Raw genomic sequence first — 20,621 nt, forward strand, 5'->3', positions numbered from 1 at the left:
GTTAACTCATAAAGCAATAGATTCTTAATAGAAGGTTTTGAAGCAACACAAAGGAAGATTTAAGTTTCAGCAATTGCTTTCAATTTTCAACATGTATATCTCATGGATAATTGTCAACACAAAGTAATATGATGAGTGCAAATAAGCAAGTATGTAAAAATCAATGCACACAGTTGACACAAGTGTTTGCTTCTAAGATAGAAAGAAGTAGGTAAACTGACTCAACATAAAGTAAAAGAAAGGCCTTTCGCAGAGGGAAGCAGGGATTACTCATGTGCTAGAACTTTTTATTTTGAAAACATGGAAACAATTTTGTCAACGGTAGTAATAATTCATATGTGTTATGCATAAAACCTCCTATAAGTTGCAAGCCTCATGCATCGAATACCAATAGTGCCCGCACCTTGTCCTAATTAGCTCGGACTTCCATGGATTATCATTGCATTACATATATTTCAACCAAGTGTCACAAAGGGGTACCTCTATGCCACCTGTACAAAGGTCCAAGGAGATAAATCGCATTTGATTTTGATAGATCTCAACTTGAGGACATCCATACCGGGACAACATAGAAAACAGATAATGGACTCCTCTTTTATGCTTTAAGCATTCAACAACAGATAATATTCTCATAAGAGATTTGATGATTAATGTCCAAGCTGAAACTTCCACCATGATACATGGCTTTGGTTGGCGGCCCAATGTTCTTCTCTAACAATATGCATACTCAAACCATTTAATCATGAGAAATCTCCCTTACTTCAGACAAGACGAACATGCATAGCAACTCACATGATATTCAACAAAGGTGTAACAGGTTGATGGCGTCCCCAGAAACATGGTTACTGCTCAACAAGCAACTTATAAGAACTAAGATACATAAGGGACATATTCATTACCACAATAGTTTTTAGGCTACTTTCCCATGAGCTATGTATTCTGGGGACTATTGGTATAAGAACTAAGATATGTTGTGAGTGTGGGGCCCCCTTGGCCCCCCTCCGGCACTTCTCTGGCTCTCTGGGTCCGTCTCGGTAAAATAGAAGGTTTGGCTTTTGTTTCGTCCAATTCCGAGAATATTTCCTGTGTAGGATTTCTGAAACCAAAAACAACAGAAAACAGGAACTAGCGCTTCGGCATCTTGTTAATAGGTTAGTCCCGGAAAATTCATAAAAATGATATAAAGTGTGAGCAAAACATGTAGGTATTGTCATAAAACTAGCATGGAACATCAGAAATTATAGATACGTTGGAGACGTATCAAGATACTTCCTACTCTCTCGTTGTATGATGACAAGATCTAATTTATATTTCACATATGCAACCAAATTCATCCAAAAGCATTTAAACTACCAGTAAGAATTATATTTCCTTTCCTCGAGCAACTATCGCCTTTGTTTCAAATGGAGTAGGGAAGGTGCCAATAATTCTACAGGAGAGAAACCAAGTTAGGGTTACAAACCACTCACACTAATTTTGAATCAATCAACACAATCTTAACTTAAACTTCATATAAAACTTCAACATCGTTCTAAGACCTATCATCTTAATATCATAAAAACTTAGTATCAATGGATCTCAATGCAAACAATACTCAAAATCATGTTTTTAGGAATCTTTTGTGCATCATGCACACCACCTTCTGTTTTAGACTATGAAATGATCATCATTTTGTCAAAGCTTGCTTTGTACATAATTGAATTTATTCAAAGATGTTCATCACCACACCGAAGCCAAACAACTTACACAAGATAGAAAAAGTTACCGAGCGGTGGCTAACACATGGACTTTTCCACATGTACCGTGACCGCCTGTTACTCTTACAACCAATCATGAAGACACTGAGACATACATACCCTGATACACATTAAACAACACAAGTAGCAATCTATGCACCAAGGCGACGCTTTCAAAGAAATTCCCATACGCCACGCCAAAACCAATTGGTGAAGACCAAAGTAACTGTTTCACCATTGGATCTCTCTCTACCATTGGTCTGACCCAAAATATAGGTACCAATCAGCGTGCAAAGACAACGCCTCCAAGAAGGAGCAAAACCTTCTTTTTTGGAAAAGGGACCCAGAGGCATCTTGGAAATTCGTTTTGGCTCCCAAGAGCATATATCTGATATTCATCTAGGAAAACAGAACCCAGTATAAAAGGGATACAACCTAACCCAAAACAAGGACCTGCCAGAACTAGAACATGGAAGAACAGGCTTCCACCCTCTTGCCGTTGACGAGATCACCGGGCGGGAGAGGGGAGGGGGCTGAGGTGGCAGGATAGGGAAACCCTAGCTTGGTGGAGGTCTGGTGGTTGTTGAGTACTGAGTTCATGATAGGTGTGCTTTCCTTTTTTTGCGAGAAATCCACCGACCTATTAATAATCATCAACAGTAGTACAAATAGTCCAAAAAGTAAAGAAAATTACAAATTGGTACTCGGACCACCTAGCGACGACTATAGACACTAGCACGAGCCGAAGGCGCGCCGCTGTCCTCGCCCCTCCATCGCCGGAGTCAGGCAAAGCTTGTCGTAGTAGAGCTTGTTGTAGTAGACATACGGGAAGTCGTCGTGCTAAGGTCCCAAAGGACCAGCGTACCAGAGCAGTAACCATCGCCAATGATGACAGTCATAGATCGGAAGAGACTGACATGAAACCACACCAACAAACACGAAAAATGACCGGATCCCAGGAGATTCGACTGGCACACAGCTCCACGCACCCTCCGTCAACGCTAGATGCACAACCAAAGCGGAGATAGGGCGGGGAGGACCTTATTCTGATTTCAGAATGTAGCCGCCGCTTCACCATCCCCTAAAAGAGACTGAAAAGCAAACTAAATTAAGAACGAAAACTCCCCGCCGACGAGGGCCGCGGTCCACCACACCACCAAGGCCACCGGAGGTGGAGCGGACCAGCGGTATCGCCGACGAGGAGGATGGAACCCTAGATAGGTTTTGTGGCTTTTTGCGCCGCCTCCTGGATGTTTGATAATTCTTGCTAGTATCTTTCTTTCAAGGAGCAGAACCTATATAGCAACATTGCGAACCAGCCTTTTTTTACAGACTTTGCTAGAACCAGCCATTCAAGATAGAAACAAGGCGTTTTCCTAGTATTCCCCTGTACTGCCGGCCTGACCCAATAAATAAACTCCATATCACAAAATTAGAGGGGAATGAACAAGAGAATCTCCAAACTGCCATAAGGTTAGGATTCTCAAGCTCACATTGTTATAGGTGCGGGCCAGCAGTACCATCCTCTCTCTCTCTCTCTATCATGCCTTTCATTGGAGGCTGGTGCACTGGCGGAGCCAGGGGTATGCCCCTGTATGCCCAGGCATACCATTAAAATTCGGCCCAAATTTTTTTTGGGATTTCTATTTTCGTGCCCTCGGGTCCTTAGTTGTGCTCAGTTTTCCCCAGCTCCTTAGTTTTTCCTCAGTTTTACCCAAGCCTTTGTCTGAAACCATCACACGTGATGTAACGGCCGGTTGCCCGACGGTTGACCGTTATCTTCTGACTAGTGGGGCCATGTAGAGCCCGCAAAGACACGTCAGACCATCCATCTTTGTTTGACCGTAAGCATCGGTGTATCCCTGACCAAAACACGCACGAGTGGGGCTTCGGTATATCGAATGACAAGTGGGCCATGGCGCTGATACAATGGGCAATACACGGGTAGGAATAGATTTTTAAACGGAGCTCTACAGCGATGGCACGGAGGAGGTGGCCTGCGGGGTGCCGAGATGAGATCGACGTCCACAAAGAACTGCATGAGGCGAGACCAGACGCATTAGATAGATATGAACTAGACGCGTTTAACCATGCAAAGAAGAGAAGAAATGGTCGACGACATCGACGACTACCTCAAAACTTTGACTGACCGTGTCCGACACGAACGTGAGAAATGTAGAGAAAACTAGTGTCTCTCCTTTCTGGCGTGTATAGATGGGTGCTAGAAGAGTGTGGTGGCGAAGGGAAAGACCTCGCGGTGGTCTGTGGCGTCCAGCATAGCGGGGCGGTGTGGCCGTGCCCACAGCGGCGTGCATGCATGTTCGGCATTGGCATCAGCATGTACGTTCGGCATTGGCCTCGGCGGTATCTCTGGTGTGTCAGTGATCGAATGAGGGGACGGGATTGACGGTGCATCCCGACGGTGACCTAGCAGTGGCGGCGAGCATAGTCGTTCTGACCATGCCGATATCAGCATCGGCATCGTTTGGAGGCTGTGGTGCTCGAATCAAGGTGGGATTTGTTTCTTGTACGCCAAAAGTGATTTGAAACAAGTTTCGTGTTGAAGGTTAGGTAACGAAAGTTTGTAACTAAGCCCAAAATTATACTAGCGCCATGGTGAGGTTCTTTTTGATAGAGCTATACGGTTGGGCAAACTTTTTTGACACTTTTTAGATAGGGTTCCTTGTTGTTACACGTATGGCATCATGTATGGCAAATTTGGGGTCATTTGGAGATGTTCAAAAAAATCACTTTGCTTAAACGCATGCCGTTTCGTCTCACTGAAACCAGCTTTTCTAACAAGGTGATTTTTTCTACATTCTCTAAATGACCTCAAATTTCATACAGCTGATCTTCTATACATAGATAGATAGATGGTTTCGTTTTTACATTTTTCGAACTTTTTATTTCCCTTTATAATACCCAATTGATTTTCAGATTTTGTAACAAGTTATGGCATCATGTATGGCATCATTTTTGCCCTAAATTTCAAATTTTGTGAAACTTTCCCTTTTAGATATTCCTTGTTGTTATAGATATGGCATCATGTATGCCAAATTTTGTTAGGTCTCACTGAAACAAGCTTTTGTAACAAGTTAGGTTTTTTCGACCTTCTCAAAGGGATTTTTTTTCTACCTTCTCTAAATGACCTAAAAAATCATACAGACGATCTTCTATACAAAGATAGGTAGATTTTTTGCGTGAAAAGTAATGGCTACAACAAATCGGTGATGGTTTATCATTTTTTCGTGAAAATTAATGGCTACAACAAATCGGTGATGGTTTATCATTTTTTGCGTGAAAATTAATGGCTACAACAAATCGGTGATGGTTTATCATTTTTTGCGTGAAAATTAATGGCTACAACAAATCGGTGATGGTTTATCATTTTTTGCGTGAAAATTAATGGCTACAACAAATCGGTGATGGTTTATCATTTTTTGCGTGAAAATTAATGGCTACAACAAATCGGTGATGGTTTATCATTTTTTGCGTGAAAATTAATGGCTACAACAAATCGGTGATGGTTTATCATTTTTTGCGTGAAAAGTAATGGCTACAACAAATCGGTGATGGTTTATCATTTTTTGCGTGAAAAGTAATGCCTAAAAGAGTTTATAATTTTTAGCGCGTGAAAATGAATACAGAAAACCGCCCTTTAGCATACTTAGAGAGTGGAAGGTAACCGCCGACAGAGAGAGAGAGGGGTTATCCTGCCCGTTAGATCATACGATCAACGGTCGGCGGGCACGATCCGCGTGACATGGGCTAGACCAATCAGGGCAATGTTGCACGTCTGCGAGAATTTGTGGAGGGAGAGGGCAAAACTGAGTAGTATCAAGAAACCAAGGGCACCTGTGTAATAAACAGACTAAGGGATTCAAATATGAGATTTAAAAAATGGAAAATGTGTGTTTTGTACAATGAAACCCATCTTGGCCTACCTCAAACTATTTGCAATACAAATATACATGAGTGTGAGAATTGTGGCCTCATTTAGACAAAGTATGTTTTGGGGAAAGCTGTTTTGGGAAGGGCTTATTGTGGAAAACCATGCACCTTCATAGCTACTAGGTGATTTAAGAAGGCCTTTGAGAAGTGGCAATTTATGGTAAAACTTGATTTATCTATGACTTATCTATGTATTGAGAACTGGAAATTTGTGGTAAAGACTCCATGAGTATGTGCCACTATTTTTCGGAATTTTTTGCACATTAAATGACTCATTTAACTAGTTAATCCCATTTGTTGACTGTCTGTTGACCAGCCACTTGAGGGTAAAACTGAGCATATTGCACTAGCCAGTATTAGCACTCAAGGGGAAAACTGAGCACACAAAAAATGCTAGTATATGACTCGAGGTTATATCTGAGTATATCTAAATTTCCAGGGTTAGACTCGAGGACGCGTGTTGCGGTGCAGAAATGGAAGACGTGCAATTGTTGACGCGTAGACGCGGGTCGCGGTGCAGAAGTCGAAGACGTGCAATCGTGGACGCGTGTCGCATTGCAAAAGTCCAAGACGTGCAGACGTGCAGCGGTGGACGCGTAGGACGCGGGTCGCATTAACCACCCCTCGCCTTTATAGACGCCTCCTCCCACTATCTCTGTCACTCTCACTCGCCCACGCAATGACGCCTCTCTCACGTCCCATCATCTTCTCCAAAGCAAAAAACCCTCTCCCTCTCCCTCTCCTCTGCCGGCGAGATGGACAAGGAGAATGCCAATCCCATCGTCCACGGCCCCGTCGGCTCAAAGCGCGACGCCTCCCTCTTCGACGCCGTCCCCTCAACGGACGTCGGCGCCGCCTCCGCCGGTGCATCGGAGGCTACTGCCGCCGGTGGCGGTCAGATCCCGCCGGGATATGACCCCTATGAGCCGGTACCGTACGTCCCGCCCCCGAACCCCTACGACACCTTCCTGGAGGACCCATGGAGCGAGGTAACTACGGTTTGCTTCCTTTTTTGTTCCCCATTCCTTTTTGAACCCTATTTTTCCTGGTGTAGATGGATCTGTAGATGGATGAGCATTGGGCTAATATTTGCGCCGTTTTTATTCCATTTTGTTTTGATCACTTCTTGATTTCCTTTAAGATTTGGGGTTCGGCCGTTCGGTTAATTTATGCAAGTAATAATTGAATCTCAATCAGTTAATTTATGCAAGTAATCATGGGATCTCAATCAGTTATTTTATGCACTAATCGAAAGATATCAACCGTTTAATTTTGCAAATAATCTGGAATGTGTTCAAGTTCAGATCTGGAATCTGTTTCTTTGCCTATGATGAATCGTTGGGCACAAATTTTTACAGGGAGGGTTCAGCGAACCATTGCTGTGTACAAATCTGTTGTGCATGAGCTTTGGTTCGCTTACACCTTCCCTGTAGATATATAATCGTGCCCACTCTAACTGAGGCAGACTCTGTTTTTCCTAACTTTGTTATCATGCACGTTCGTCATCGTTGCAACTCATTCACTCATAGTTTCTGTTTGATATGGATCAGATGTCTGGCAGCGACGTCGGCAGCGACGATGAGGAGGAGGACGTCAAGACTCGCCAGGTGCTGCGGAGGCTGCAGGTCGGCCAGTACATCTCCTACTTCGCCAAGGGTGTCTACAGGTGCCCCTTCTGCACTAGGAGACTCGGCGGCACGGACTTCAATTGCCTCGTCACGCATGCTGAGAACATCAGCAACACCTTCCCCAAGGTCGGCATGACGGTGAACGTCTACTCCTTCCGCGCCAAGCACAGGGCGCTCGGCATGCACCTCCGCAGCATGCAGCGGGTGGAGATCTCCGCCGGGCGCATGCCTCCGCTCAAGCCCAAGGCTCCCAAGGGGAGCAGCAGCAACAAGTGGAGGGAGAGCCAGATGGGGTAGGTGGAGTCCTGGACGTGTGCTGCTGCTGCCTCCCATTTTGTTGTTGGGATCCCTTTGTTGTTAGTTAGGGATCCCTTGTTGTTATGTTGTTTGTATGATGGTGCTGTGAAGAACCTAGAACCTGTTACTATGTTGGCTGCTGTGTATGCAGCTTATTATCTAGGGAGGGATCCCTATTATCTATCCCTGTTCTACTATATTTTGTTGGCCCTAGTTTGTTTTCTCGATTTACTATGACTGTGAATTTATCGTACATTACCTTGGATCCCTACTAGATTTGCTGCCATATTGGGCAAACAACGAGGGCCAAAAGGCACAAATAATTGAAGAAAGACAGAAATGCAAACTTCTCTAGATTTGATACTTATTTGGTGAGAAGGACAGAGAGAAAAGAGGGAAAAAAGGTGCTCTTAATAATGCCAATTTGGGGCCGAGAGAGACAGAACCCAGCTCCTGCTCACGTGCGCAACCAAACGCGGTCTCGTCCTGTCCCACGCGGTCCCTTTCTACCGGCCCCACACGATGCGGCCCCACACGTGACAAAACGGTCAACTAAACGGGAATCCTGCCGTCTGAGCTGCTTCTGCGGGTTTCAAACAAGGGCTTGGAGAAAACTGAGGAAAAACTAAGGAGCTGGGGACAGAGGGCACGAAAATAGAAATCCCATTTTTTTTACTAGGCCCAAGCAGCCAAGGCTGGCAGCCCATCCCAGCGAGCGATCGACCCAGGCAGCCAGGCTCTCCCAGACTCCCTCGTTGCGTATCGTTACCCAGACCGCACCAGACACAGAGCGGCAGAGCCAACCCTAGCGACCGGCGGCTGGGCAGGGCAACGGGCGGCGACGGGCGGTGACCGCCTCTCCGGCAACCTACGGCCTGCGGCCAGCCGGCCAGGCCACGCCTCGCGCCCTCGCAGGTACGAAATTTAGATGTTCATAGTTCATAGTTGTCTACTAAATTCGAAATTACTTGCACCAAATTGGTATTTTAGGCATTTAGAAGAATTGTAGATTACTAAACTAGCACTAAAATTAGTAGATTGAAAATCAGAGTAGGCCATTTGTTCATATCTCAATTTTTCCATTGTTTTGGTTGTTATGTAGATGAAGAAAAAGAATGGTGTTGGGCTTGTTGGAAGCAGCATATATGCAATGTGGAATAAAGCTTCAAAAGCAAAGAAGATAGATGAAACATCCACACCAAATCAGATTGTTGTTGAATCAAGTGCTTCTCATGATGAGGTTGAGAACAATCTTCGGCGCTAGTGCAAACAGCAGATGAAGAACGTGAACCGGACAATAGCGTTGGAAACGCAGCCCCAATTGTGGAAGATGATTTGTCAACTGATGAAGATGATGAAGCAACACATGCAGATTTGCAGGCCCTCAAACATGACCCTGGCAAGCGGATTCCCATATCAAGATATGCTGTCAATGATCAAGATAGAGTAAGAAGGAGATACATTGATATGGGGCCATGCCAACCAAAGAATCACAAGTTTTTTGTCACAGTAAAGAGTGGAAAAGATCGCCGCTTTTGCCATGGTTGGTTTGCAGAATTTCCATGGATTGAGTATAGTGTGGAAAAGGATGCCGCCTTCTGCTTTGTTTGCTATTTGTTCAAAGATAAAACAAAATGTCCCGGTGGAGATTCATTTGTGAAGGATGGTTTTAGGAACTGGAACATGAAAAGTAGATTGGTGAGACATGAAGGTGGTGTTGGTAGTGCTCATGCTGAAGCTCAGGAGAAATTTGATATGTTCTGTACACCAAGAGCATCAATCCGAGCATCTCTTTGTTCAAGCAACTCACAATACAAGGCTTTGTATTTGCAGCGTTTGACATGGACACTCAAGTGTTTGAGGTTTCTATTGCATCAAGGCTTGGCATTTAGAGGACACGATGAAAGTGAAGATTCACTAAATAAAGGAAATTTCCTTGAGCTCTTAAATTGGCTTGCAGGAAATTTTGAAGAGGTTAACAAGGTGCTTCTCAACAATGCTCCACAGAATTGCAGGATGATTCACCATGACATACAACATGAGCTGATCAAATGTTGTGTGCGGGAGACTACTAAACTACTCATTGAAGAACTTGATGGTGGTCAGTTTGCAATACTTGCAGATGAATCTAGTGATGTGTATCAGAATGAGCAGTTGGCTGTTTGCTTGCGCTATGTTGATAAGAAAGGAAGGGCAGTTGTAAGATTACTTGGTCTTGCTCATGTTGAGGACACTACCTCTTTGACATTTAAAGCTGCAATTCAGGAAATGCTTATGGAGTACAACTTGACATTTGCCATGGCCCGTGGGCAAGGATATGACGGAGCTAGCAACATGAAAGGTAATGCCAATGGTCTGAAAAAACTAATTCTGAAAAAACTAATATCAAAGTTGTAGATATGAAGGCTCGTTACTATCATGTTGGTCGACCTAGAAGAGGTGATCTCTTTAATGGTGCAGATAATTACCATCGCTTCCATGTTGATATGTTTGTGAGTGTGATTGATAGGAAAATTTCAGAACTAAATGGCAGATTTGATGAGGTAAACACAGAACTACTTAATTGCATGGCAGCATTCTCTCCCGTTCGCTCATTTGCCGCTTATGATCAAAATAAGTTGGTCAAGCTTGCTTCACAGTTTTATGCTACTGATTTCACAATTGATGAATTGGCAAGAATTCCATGGCAACTAGACATGTATATTACTCATGTGCGCAGAGATGAAAGGTTTAAAAACTTGAAGAATATAGTTGAGCTTTCAGTTATGCTTGTGGAGACAAATATGCATGCACAGTACTTTATTGTTTACAAGCTTCTCAAGTTGGTACTGATTTTGCCAGCCAGTGTTGAAAGGGTATTCTCCTCCATGAATTATGTGAAGAATAAGCTAAGAAACAAGTAGGGTGATGATTACTTAAACAATTGCATGGTTACATTTGTTGAGAGAGAATTATTCAATCAAGTGAAGGATGAGGATGTCATCAATCTCTTCCAAAAGGGTGCCCGCAAAGTTATATTGTAAGAGGTACTTCCTCTTTCCATTGAAATTTGTTGTTCTACTTCGATTTGTATGAATTTAAGCACTTTAGTATTATGTATTGTACTGGAATAATTGTTATAGTTCTACTGAAATTACTGTCCAACTAAAAATATAGCCTATATAGGCTTTTGTTTGTGCTTTTCTAGGCTTTATGAAAATTATAGGCGTTTGCTTGTGTTTTTGTTTGCTTTGAGAACATTTTTTTGGCTGGTGGGAATACCCACCAGCAATTTCCTGGAGCCGCCGTTGGGCTGGTGCCACCTAATTTGGCATCAACGTACTACAAGGCCCGGCACACACGCAGTTTACACTTTACACTCCCCACAAAAGGAGAGAAGAAACAAAGACTAAAAACAATCTTGTGTGTTAAGAAACATCAAAGAGCACCAAAGAAAGATTAGATTTGAGCATTGTCTTTAGCTTTTTTATGTGTGAGGATTGTATTTGCCCTGTTGATTTGGAACAATGGATGCATCCAAGATCACAACAATCTGATCATGATGAAAGTTGTGATCTGACGTGATGGTCTGAATCATGAAAAATATGTACTTACTTGGTGGAGGAGTAGCAACCTTCGTACATTTAGATTAGACGGCACATGGTGAAGTTCTGTTAGTGTCCCAGACTCCCAGGTGCGTTTAATTAACAGGCAGTTGCTTCTTTTAATTTCCTTCTATTTTCACTTGAGAATTGAGATCGTTGTGTCGCAAGCAGGGATCAACCATGTGTCAATGATTGTATTCACTGGACATACGGAACAAGCTAGGGGAGTTGCCTGCCATCATATTCACACGCCCAGTGAGGAGCTGTTTGGATAGTGATAAGACAAACTAGTCATACGGCACTAAATACTCCTCCCGTCTCACAATGTAATACGTTTTGACATAGCTTGTGGGACGGAGGGAGTAGTAGCTTGACAAAATGTCTTATATTGTGGACAGAGGGAGTAGCAGATCTGCAAATACCTCATTCGTGTTTGAAACTTGATGAGAGAAAGTTCGCATACAAAGTTGCATGTTGTCATAAATTATAACAACAGATATCAAACTTATTCATACATGTTCACATAACTTGTAAACTTACCAATCTTACCAACTACACACTCCCAGTTCATATGAATATATTTGAGAAAGTTCAATATGGGTAATCATCCAATATTGGAGATGGAAGAGAATGTTTTGACTCACTGCTTCTGTCTGCCACAATAGGCGCAACAAGCAATCCAGAACCCTTGCTAGACTCCAGTTTCAGAGTTGTTCTTGATGGCCGTTTTGAGAAACAATCATCCTGCTTCGCTCTACATGCTTATTGTCACAAACGAAATTATGGTGCAAGGGCTGGTTGATACAATAAACACTACAACTTCAGAGTGAAATATACAGCATCACAACCTTGTGGTGGCAGTTGCGATAATTTAGCTTCCAAATGCAGGTGGTGGAGCAATTAATCGGTGCTGAGGTCCTTGCCTTCTGTATGTACATGGTCACAGCAGAGCCATGTAACCCTGAGCTGCCTTTTCAGGATCCTGCACAAGAAAATTGTTGTGAGCTCACTTATGTTTTTGGTCAAGAAGAACACATTGAAATTTCACTCAGTCATACAGGTAAATTCTAGTAAGTGGCAACAATAATAGACATGAACCAATTAGAGAAATCAGCTTTCCACAAGTCATTTAATTTTCTCGGGTCCCGTTAACATGTGTCAGGAAGTCTTTTCCAACCTTGGAAATATAGACTTTCAAGATGTTAATACTCTTAAGGAAATATTGAAGATTCAAAGACATTCACCAAATCCATCTCAAGGATTAGTGCTGAAGAGATCTTGTTATGACTCCATCAGCTGGCTTGACTATATGGTTCCACGATCTAGCCAATACTCAAGAACTAACCAACATTGCCTTCATTAACAGGAAGCTCACTTTTTGTGTTGTTTCCATGTTTGAGGAATGAAATGGTGGTGATCGTTCACCAGTCTCCATGAAAGTAGGAGCGGCTATCATTACTCCAGCTTGTTGAGACAAGATCAGATGGGTCCAAACTTATATAAAAGGATACCAAACATTTCTCATGGGTACCCTGGAAAAAGGTTTAGTTCGACTTTTACCCTGCAAGAGAAATGTATATGACTACACATTAGGCCTAATCTCGTTGGCCAACAGTTAACAAAGTTAAACAATAAAAATAATGACAACAGGCCAGCACGCATGGAGCAACAAACAGCATTGGTTAGGCCATTGCACCAATTGTAAGTGAGGTCATGTTTATTATGATATAAAGGGAAGGGACATTGCAGAAATTAATAAGGGATATTTTACTAATGAAATACAGATAACAGATATTCATTAAGTATAAACTTTAGCTCCACACCATAGAACTTATGTGTTTTTCATTATTCTACCTTTTTTGTCGAAGACATCCATTTTTATGTGAGTATAATTCTGAACTGACCATTGCAACCCAATCTCCATGTGTGAGCCACAACATTGGTATTACACGTAGGTCATCACTACAGGCGTTCATAGAGTGTACCAAGAAGCACATGGCAGGAGAGAAGTTCTTACGGAACACCATGAGCATACTTATCAGTTATCAAGACAACTTTCTCGTTTGCAAAGTAGGAGAGATTAGATTATAGCTATACCATATGTAAGTATTTAACACAATAACAATGCTCTGGCTAGTAAGTCTAGAATGCTGGTGGTCTTCGGAAAGTCTTAATGATTGTTGATATAAGACTAAGCAGTAAGCAGGACGCAGCAAGTGTGTATTCTGCATGTGCTGATAAGTATCAAGTACTGAATCGAAGCAGAACTGCTGGCAACAATTTTCAGCACAGAAGCTCTGGTGTTATTCTTCTACCGCAGAGTGTGAACGATTACCCACAATCCTTTAGAGAGTGAAATAACCAACCGATCAAGCGCCTTTGTGTTGAAGATGGGTCTGCCTAGGGTGGTTTTCAATGTCAATAACATTCCAGCAACTCTGACATTTTATGGATTTGATGCCAAAAGAACTACTCATAAATGCTTGACAAATTGACATAGAGAAAGAGTACTTCGAATAAAGGCCTATACGGTTAAGTTTCAACAACAATGGTTAAAATATTAAAAACTAATACAATTACTACAAAGTATTCCCTATAGAAATCAAAATCTTCTTACCCCTAGCAATGGAGATCAAAGTAGTCAGCTTTCATCATCATCAGTATGAGCAGCATCTTTGATTGATCTCTTCTTTGATCGTAGAGATTTTCCTATAAAAATAACTAAGCAAGTGAGCAAATGGGCTAAATCTAATTTGAAATGTACAAAGAAACTACAAGGGTGTGCTTGGAACAAAAAATAGGAGAAGTACAGGAATATGTACAGTAAAGGAACATGAAAGGAACCAAGTTGGAAACCATAGGACTGAAAAAATAACACTGGAAATTTTCTTGATGCCGCTTAGAGCGCAGGAACTGGAAATTAGTCGATTACATCTAATAACCATGTTCAAAACATTTGGACCCAGCCGTTACTGAGGCCTCCTCCAAGCCTCTCTTCAAACTGACATATGTTTTATAAAGCCATTAAAACAGGGAGCTGGCACCTTGTTCGGTCCAGTTTGATTAGAAGACCCATTTGGTAAAAAACAGGAAAAACTAATCCAACAAGATGTACCAAGAAGGGATCAAAGACCTCAAACAAATGAGCAAGCACCCCGACAGAAGGTCCAAAACTAACTGGAATAAGTTTGTCTTGTGATTTATTCATCTGATGTCCATTTTTTCAAACTAACTATAACGGTAATCAAATTTGACGGGTTTTTTTGCTTGCATCGAACCGTCTGAGCCCGTAGTCAGACCAGCGAACCAGTAAATCAGATGTCCACCAGTTCACTACTTCACTTACTGGTCTAGTGTTTTATATGTATACTGGAAACACAACTACCGCCATGGGTTAATAAGCAACAAAAAATATATGTCTACAAGTGGGCCCAAAAAAAGCTGCGCCATTATCTTCCTGTGGGCTCCCAAGGGCTCCCAACCAGAACAATTTGGGTTTGGGTGGTCAGCAAGACTACGGGTGTTCAAAAAACATATTCCCAACCCATGCAAAACCACAATTGTTCTCGTATACATTTTGTCAAACTAGCTAAACTGCTCGACTGGACGAGATAGCTAGACATGGTTGTACTAGCATCTGAAGCAGACAGTTTAGACTAGTTCATCCCACCCAGTGTTTGAACACCCCTAACGCAGTGGATGCAGAATGCTTTCACAAAGCCATCAATTTTTTATCCTATTGCCGTCTTTGTCCCCCATTTCTAGAAATCGTGCCAAACCACCACTCCAGCGAGTTTACCATCAATTCCTCTCGTTATCGGCTCCGTCTCAACCTTCCTTGTCTTTGTTTAGAATAAATTTGTTGTCTCTAACTCCCATCTCCAGCTGCCTTCACTCATAGCCAGAGCGTTACAGGGCAGCAACGCCACTGAAAGCACCATGACTCCGCCCCAATAGCCGCTGAGGTTCCAACTTTTACCCCAGTTGCCTCCAATACACTTCCAATTTCGTCTATGGCTTCGCCTGTACACGCAGACTAGCTCTACGCAAGCGAGCGACAAAAGGAGGTCTGAGTGAATGTTTCAAACCCTATGAAATTCCTGTGAAATTCTTATGCCCAATCCTGTGAACTGAACAGCACGAAGTTTCTCATTCATATGGCAGAGCGATTCCTCCGTTTTTCCTTTACAAATTCAGTGTTCCAAATGGTGGGTCAATAACATCGGGGCATTACACACATGGTAACAAAGAAAACTATTGCGGTACCAATAAATGTATAATGTTATCATTTGTGTGGGAAAAAGTATTTATTAGTGTTATATTGCATAAAATATAGAACAGAACAAGATGTATGTTGTGCAGATGCAAAGTGTTTATATACAATGTAGACCAAATGGCAGAATCACTATATGCTACATAGTAACATTATCAAGGCTTTCGTAATTCATATACGATGAAAATCCTAAGACGTTTAGTCCTTCACTGACACAATTACACTATTCATCATTTAAGCAGAATACAAATAAATCAAGTAACATGGTTCAATGTTTTGCCTTTGAACTTCTGCATAAAACTTGAAGGTCCAGATTTTCTTTTATTTGATTTATAGATAAATGAAACTACAGAGTACATAGATCTAAACAAACTGTACAAAATCAATCACCAAAAAAAAAACTACTAACTACTAAGAAGACATGGCAACTTGTAGACATAATAGGTTTGTTCATTAGATCAAAATGCAAGTTTTATGCTTTTACGTACTATGAAACATAGAGCTAACATGTGCACGTGTAAGCACTTAAGTTAGTGCAAAAAAATGGCGTTGCTACATTTATTCTCACATACAATATGGAGATGTTCTAAAGAACAAATGTGCGGCCTCAACTACAAGAATCAGGTATAAATGTTGTCTGAAGAGTTGGCATTAGATGTTGTGGTCCACTAAACAGCATACCAGTAACAATATACAAATAAAGTAACATCATCTGTGTAGTGCTCTAGAAACTCAGAATATCATCCAGAAGTCCATATGACAAATGGTAAAAAACAATTTTCCTTTCACTTAGTTGTCTTCAACAGTGGAGTTTGGTATGTGGTGGAGGGTATCAACAAGAGACAGCACCAAATTGAATAATCATCAAATGCTATATTGACAATAAACTTCAACACAATCCCACAATGACACCATGGGAGCTGTGCAATGGCTCAATCGCTCTGCGGTACACTTCCCGAAGACTGTAGGCAAAATGCGACCATTAAGTGGAGTACTTATCTATACCTAATAATAAAAGCAAAAGGGTTTCTTGTTGGTCCGTTTTTTATTGACCTTATTTTGCTCTGAAATTACAAACTTTGCCACCGGTAAGTTAAAATAACTGTTTGTTTTCTCCCACAAATCTTCCGTGATGAGGGAGCGTTATCGGGCAGCCGGCGTATGTGCTCGGCGACAAACTCGGGATTTCTTCCTCTTCCCCACCTCTCGAGCTTGCCGTCCTCGACGACAACCTCTTGCAGAGGAAGACTTTCTCCTCCCCACCCCTGCCGACCTCCTACGGCCATCTCAGCTCCCGGCGGCAATCCTGGTCCTCGCCACCACGACGCGCTGCTCGAAGGATATAGCCACCGACGTCCCACTTCTTGCGTGTGCTGTGCCTCCGGCGCTACACCTGGTAGTGGGAGGTGCTGAGGGCCGCAATTGAGCGCCGCCGTCGCTGCCGGTCGTCGGACAAATCCGGCCCAGGCGGCCGCCCGCTCGCCCCAAGATCTCCGCTGCCGGCCTCACAGCGTCTTGCTGTTGGGCATGGTTTGCTGCGTCAGAGGTCCAGAGATGAGATCCCCGTCTTCTACTCCGTGGAAGGGGGAGATCAACACTGTGCTGTTCGCGATCTGCGTAGGTCCTCTCTCCGTGGATGTCAGCTCTTCGCGAAGTACAGGCCGGTCGTGCCGATGTTGAATGTCGTGGTTCCAAAACTGAAGACAGACAATGAACTTGCTCCTGCCTGGGCAACCGCCTAGCTTCCGGCACCATCGCCGGCTTGAAGTTCAAAACCAGCGGCTACTCTCAAAACAGTTGGGACAAGAGCTACAGAACAATCAGTGAAAGGTATCATGTGAAGAAGACTCACACGTTGGTTTCATTTGAGAAGCTATCTTGTTTGGCAGTTTTTTCTGACATTGAACGAAGAAATCACATACTACATGACTGATAAAAAGGAGTCCCTATCTAAGTAAGATCAGTCTTTGATTGACAAGTACAAGGCATTAGAAGATGTGGATGGTACCGTACTAGCAGAATGCATAATGTTTGGGTTTGTTTTCGAGATTCCATAATAATGAAGTAGCATCTGCACTGATATCTATTACTGACGAGATAGCATTGGTGTGTTTTGCTATGGACGAACTGTAGTGAAGTCAAACTGCGGAGGGCAAGAGCTATGATGCTTGAATCAGAAATACTTTAGTCTATTTGATAGGAATTTCCAGAAATCCGCTTGTCCATTTGATATTCGAATTGAGCACCGGAAAACTGCAAGGAGCCATTGAACTTGACAATTGGATGTCGTAGTTGTTCGAAACGATGATGAGCCACTGAAAGCGGAAGAGAATGATCAGCTAATGCCAAAAAAAAAAAGTGATCACCGATGGGAAACTTTTCATTGCCTAACAAATATTCATCAACATTACCAAAATCGCGACCCAAATAGTTGAATTAAATTTGCATATCTTCATTGCTCTTTTTTTTATATGAACCGTATAGCCGCTCGCAAAAGAAATGATCCATTTTTGCGTCTTTGTTTTTTCTAAATTAAACTACTGTACTATTTTTCGTGCAATCCAAATCTGTAGCAATTTGATAAGATTTAATTTAGTCAAGTGATTTTCAGCATGATGATTTCATACTTTTAGATACACATGATGTATACAAAAAATTAGAAAATAAGTTGGGATTTTTTTTTATTACTTTCGTGAGGGTTATTGTATTGGGTATCATACTTCAACAACAATGATACAACCAAAATTGCGGTACACTTAAATATAAAATATTTAATTTATTTTAGACCCGGTGCAACGCACAGGCATTTTTACTAGTTATAGCTTAAATCTGACAGTCCATCCATGATACCATCAGGAAATGGAGGAAGTATCGAATCCACCATAACAATCGCATGGATTCCATATACGGGCACTACTAGAAGTTCACAATTTGGAAACGCTAACGACGAGATCTCCTCGGTCACTTGTCCCGCTCACCTTCAACGAAGTAGGCGGACGAGGGCCATCCCCGAGCTGTGGAAAGGGAGAGCTCCTCCTCCTCCGTCATAGGGACGTAGGCCTCCGCCTGATATGCCACTTGGCCGGCTTCGCCGACCCCGGAGGCCGCGATCCGGCCGACGAGCTCGGCGACCCCGTGCGGGCGCCGCATCGGGGGCACCCAGAACGACCCGCCCGGCACGAACGGGAGCCACTCGGGGGTGGACCGGCGGACCATGACGCCGTGGATGGCCTCCTCCAGGCGCCGGATCCCCGCAACCTCAACCGAGGGGGAGCCGTCGCCGGCGGCGGCACCGGGGACCGACGCGTCTTCGTCGGCGAGGTCGATCTCGATGAACTCGACCTTAGTGGCGAACCCGCGGAGCGGGAGGAGGGAAGCGGAGGTTGGGGCCGGGCGTGCTAGGGTTTGCGCGAGTAGGCGAGCCATCGGAGACGGAGACGGAGACGGAGACGAGGAAGAAGCGGAGATGGGGATAGGGAGGGAGAACGTACGGAGAAAATGGCGATGAGATAGAGACTGGGAGCGATGCCGCGGCAATAGTGGGCCACAATGTCAGTGACGTGGGTCAGTCACAATTAGAGGAATATATCTGTGAGGGTGGCGATTAGGGCATGGCCAACGCGTCGCTCTAGCTTGCCTCTCCACAGAACCACGTAGGTTCGGATGCCGCCGTGGCAGGCCCTGCAGCGACAGTCGCTGCCTGCAGAGGAGGCCGCCTCCTCGGCTCAGAAAGGAGAAAAAGCAATGGGGAAAGAGAAAAGTAGGAGAGAAGGTGGAGATGGAAGCCAAGGATTGGACCAGCCGGAATAAATCTCACGGGAGGAGAGAGATTAGATGGTCCCATATATTGTTCTTTTGGTTTGGATGGATTTCTCTCACAGATACGAACCTACATGGAGGGTCTGGAGCGACCACTTGTAACAGCCTCCGTTGCTCATGCCCTTAGGTCCGTCCAGCATGCCATTGGAGGATCTACCAAAGCGGGCCCTTACATTTCCTTATTTTTGTACACAACGCACAAAGGGTTTTATACACTAGCAATCCCACAAAGATGTGTAAATTAGTTCCATAAGGGCATCTTCAGCGGCGCGACGCATTTCAGACACCCAAAATGTCCGCGAGCGTCTGTTTGCGTCGTTTGGCGGACGCGGAAATGGTCGCGCATCCGTTTGCGTCTGGGGCTGGCTCCAGCGGGGCGACGCATTTTCGGCGCAGGCTAGATTTCAAAAAAAGATGAACTAGCATCAACTTTGCACGAAATTACAGCCGCAAATTGAGGTCTGCAATATATTCATCACACTTTGCACAAGGTATGGCACAAAGTGGAGCAAAAGGGGCATAACAAGGCCTGAACAGCGATTAAAAAAATCCAAAAGGAGGCCAAGGTGTTGGGCGCATGGCGATGGCGATCAGGCGTCTCGCGCGCGGATTTCGACACGCCTCTTCATGAACCATGCCCCGGTGTCGTCGTCGACGCCGCTCAAGTCGGCAAGCATGATCCTTGTGTCTTCTGCACGCAATTTGGCCTCGACGTCCAGCCTTTGGACCTCAATGACCTCCTTCGCGAGGTTGTGGTAGATGGTAGCTGCGGCCTCTTTTTCCAGACGCCTCTTCTCCTCCCTAGCAGCCATGGTGGCATGGTTATCGACCATTATCTTCTCCATGCTCTGGGTGAACGCAATGGCTTGCGTCTCCCGGACAAGATCAGCCTTGGTAGCCTTATGGCCTCGTGGACGAGGTGGAAGGGCTAGACGGCCTTGATCGTCGTCTTCGCCATCGAGGTTGATCACTGTCCCATTCCTCACAGCTTCGTTGTACGACGCAAAGCTTGTCATCCGCAAAGGTCGAATTGAGGGCTACTTGCGCGACGGCGGCTTTGATCTGCATCTGCCAGGCCTGCTGGTTTGCGGCCGCGGCAGTTTTGATCTTCTGGTTCTTACGCCGGCCGCAACGCTTCGCGGCTGTAATGTCCCAGGTTTAGAGACAATCGAGGGGTAGATTTTAGAAAGGGATGTGCATTGCATCGTAAATTCCGGGGAAATTTCGCGCTTTTAAAACAAAACTGCATCGAAGGGGGACAGGTTTGTTATCACCAGAATTTAACCGGATCAGAGGTGGGCCGTGATTAAGATGGGTTTGGAGAATATATACG

The 20,621-nt window shown here is 43.8% G+C and overlaps 2 protein-coding genes and 1 long non-coding RNA gene across 4 annotated transcripts; 2 read left to right on the forward strand and 1 right to left on the reverse strand.

The window, feature by feature from the left end:
- Window positions 1-8,549: 8,549 nt before the first annotated feature.
- Window positions 8,550-10,786, forward strand: LOC139834083 (uncharacterized). The gene is made up of 2 exons (XR_011749400.1): window positions 8,550-8,666; window positions 10,516-10,786. It is a non-coding gene; the product is annotated as an uncharacterized lncRNA (long non-coding RNA).
- On the forward strand, window positions 8,715-10,491 carry LOC139833078 (uncharacterized). The gene is made up of 2 exons (XM_071823232.1): window positions 8,715-8,730; window positions 8,859-10,491. The coding sequence occupies exons 1-2, from the start codon at window positions 8,715-8,717 to the stop codon at window positions 10,007-10,009; spliced, it is 1,167 nt and encodes a 388-aa protein (XP_071679333.1). The 3' UTR covers window positions 10,010-10,491.
- An 821-nt stretch (window positions 10,787-11,607) lies between the features above and the next one.
- On the reverse strand, window positions 11,608-19,099 carry LOC127314752 (uncharacterized). Of its 2 annotated transcripts, XR_007859855.2 has the most exons (4): window positions 18,448-19,099; window positions 13,814-13,905; window positions 12,572-12,757; window positions 11,608-12,178 (listed from the first exon to the last, which is right to left on the reverse strand). XR_007859855.2 is itself a non-coding variant. In XM_051345270.2 (3 exons), the coding sequence occupies exons 1-2, from the start codon at window positions 18,893-18,895 to the stop codon at window positions 13,838-13,840; spliced, it is 516 nt and encodes a 171-aa protein (XP_051201230.1). In that variant the 5' UTR covers window positions 18,896-19,088; the 3' UTR covers window positions 11,608-12,178; window positions 13,814-13,837. The 2 variants fall into 2 exon arrangements, 1 of the variants encoding a protein (XP_051201230.1); XM_051345270.2 differs by lacking the exon at window positions 12,572-12,757 and having other exon boundaries at window positions 18,448-19,088.
- Between the last annotated feature and the right edge of the window lie 1,522 nt (window positions 19,100-20,621).

The sequence above is a fragment of the Lolium perenne genome, chromosome 7, assembly GCF_019359855.2.
Source record: "Lolium perenne isolate Kyuss_39 chromosome 7, Kyuss_2.0, whole genome shotgun sequence".
In the NCBI taxonomy this organism is placed as follows: Eukaryota; Viridiplantae; Streptophyta; class Magnoliopsida; order Poales; family Poaceae; genus Lolium; species Lolium perenne.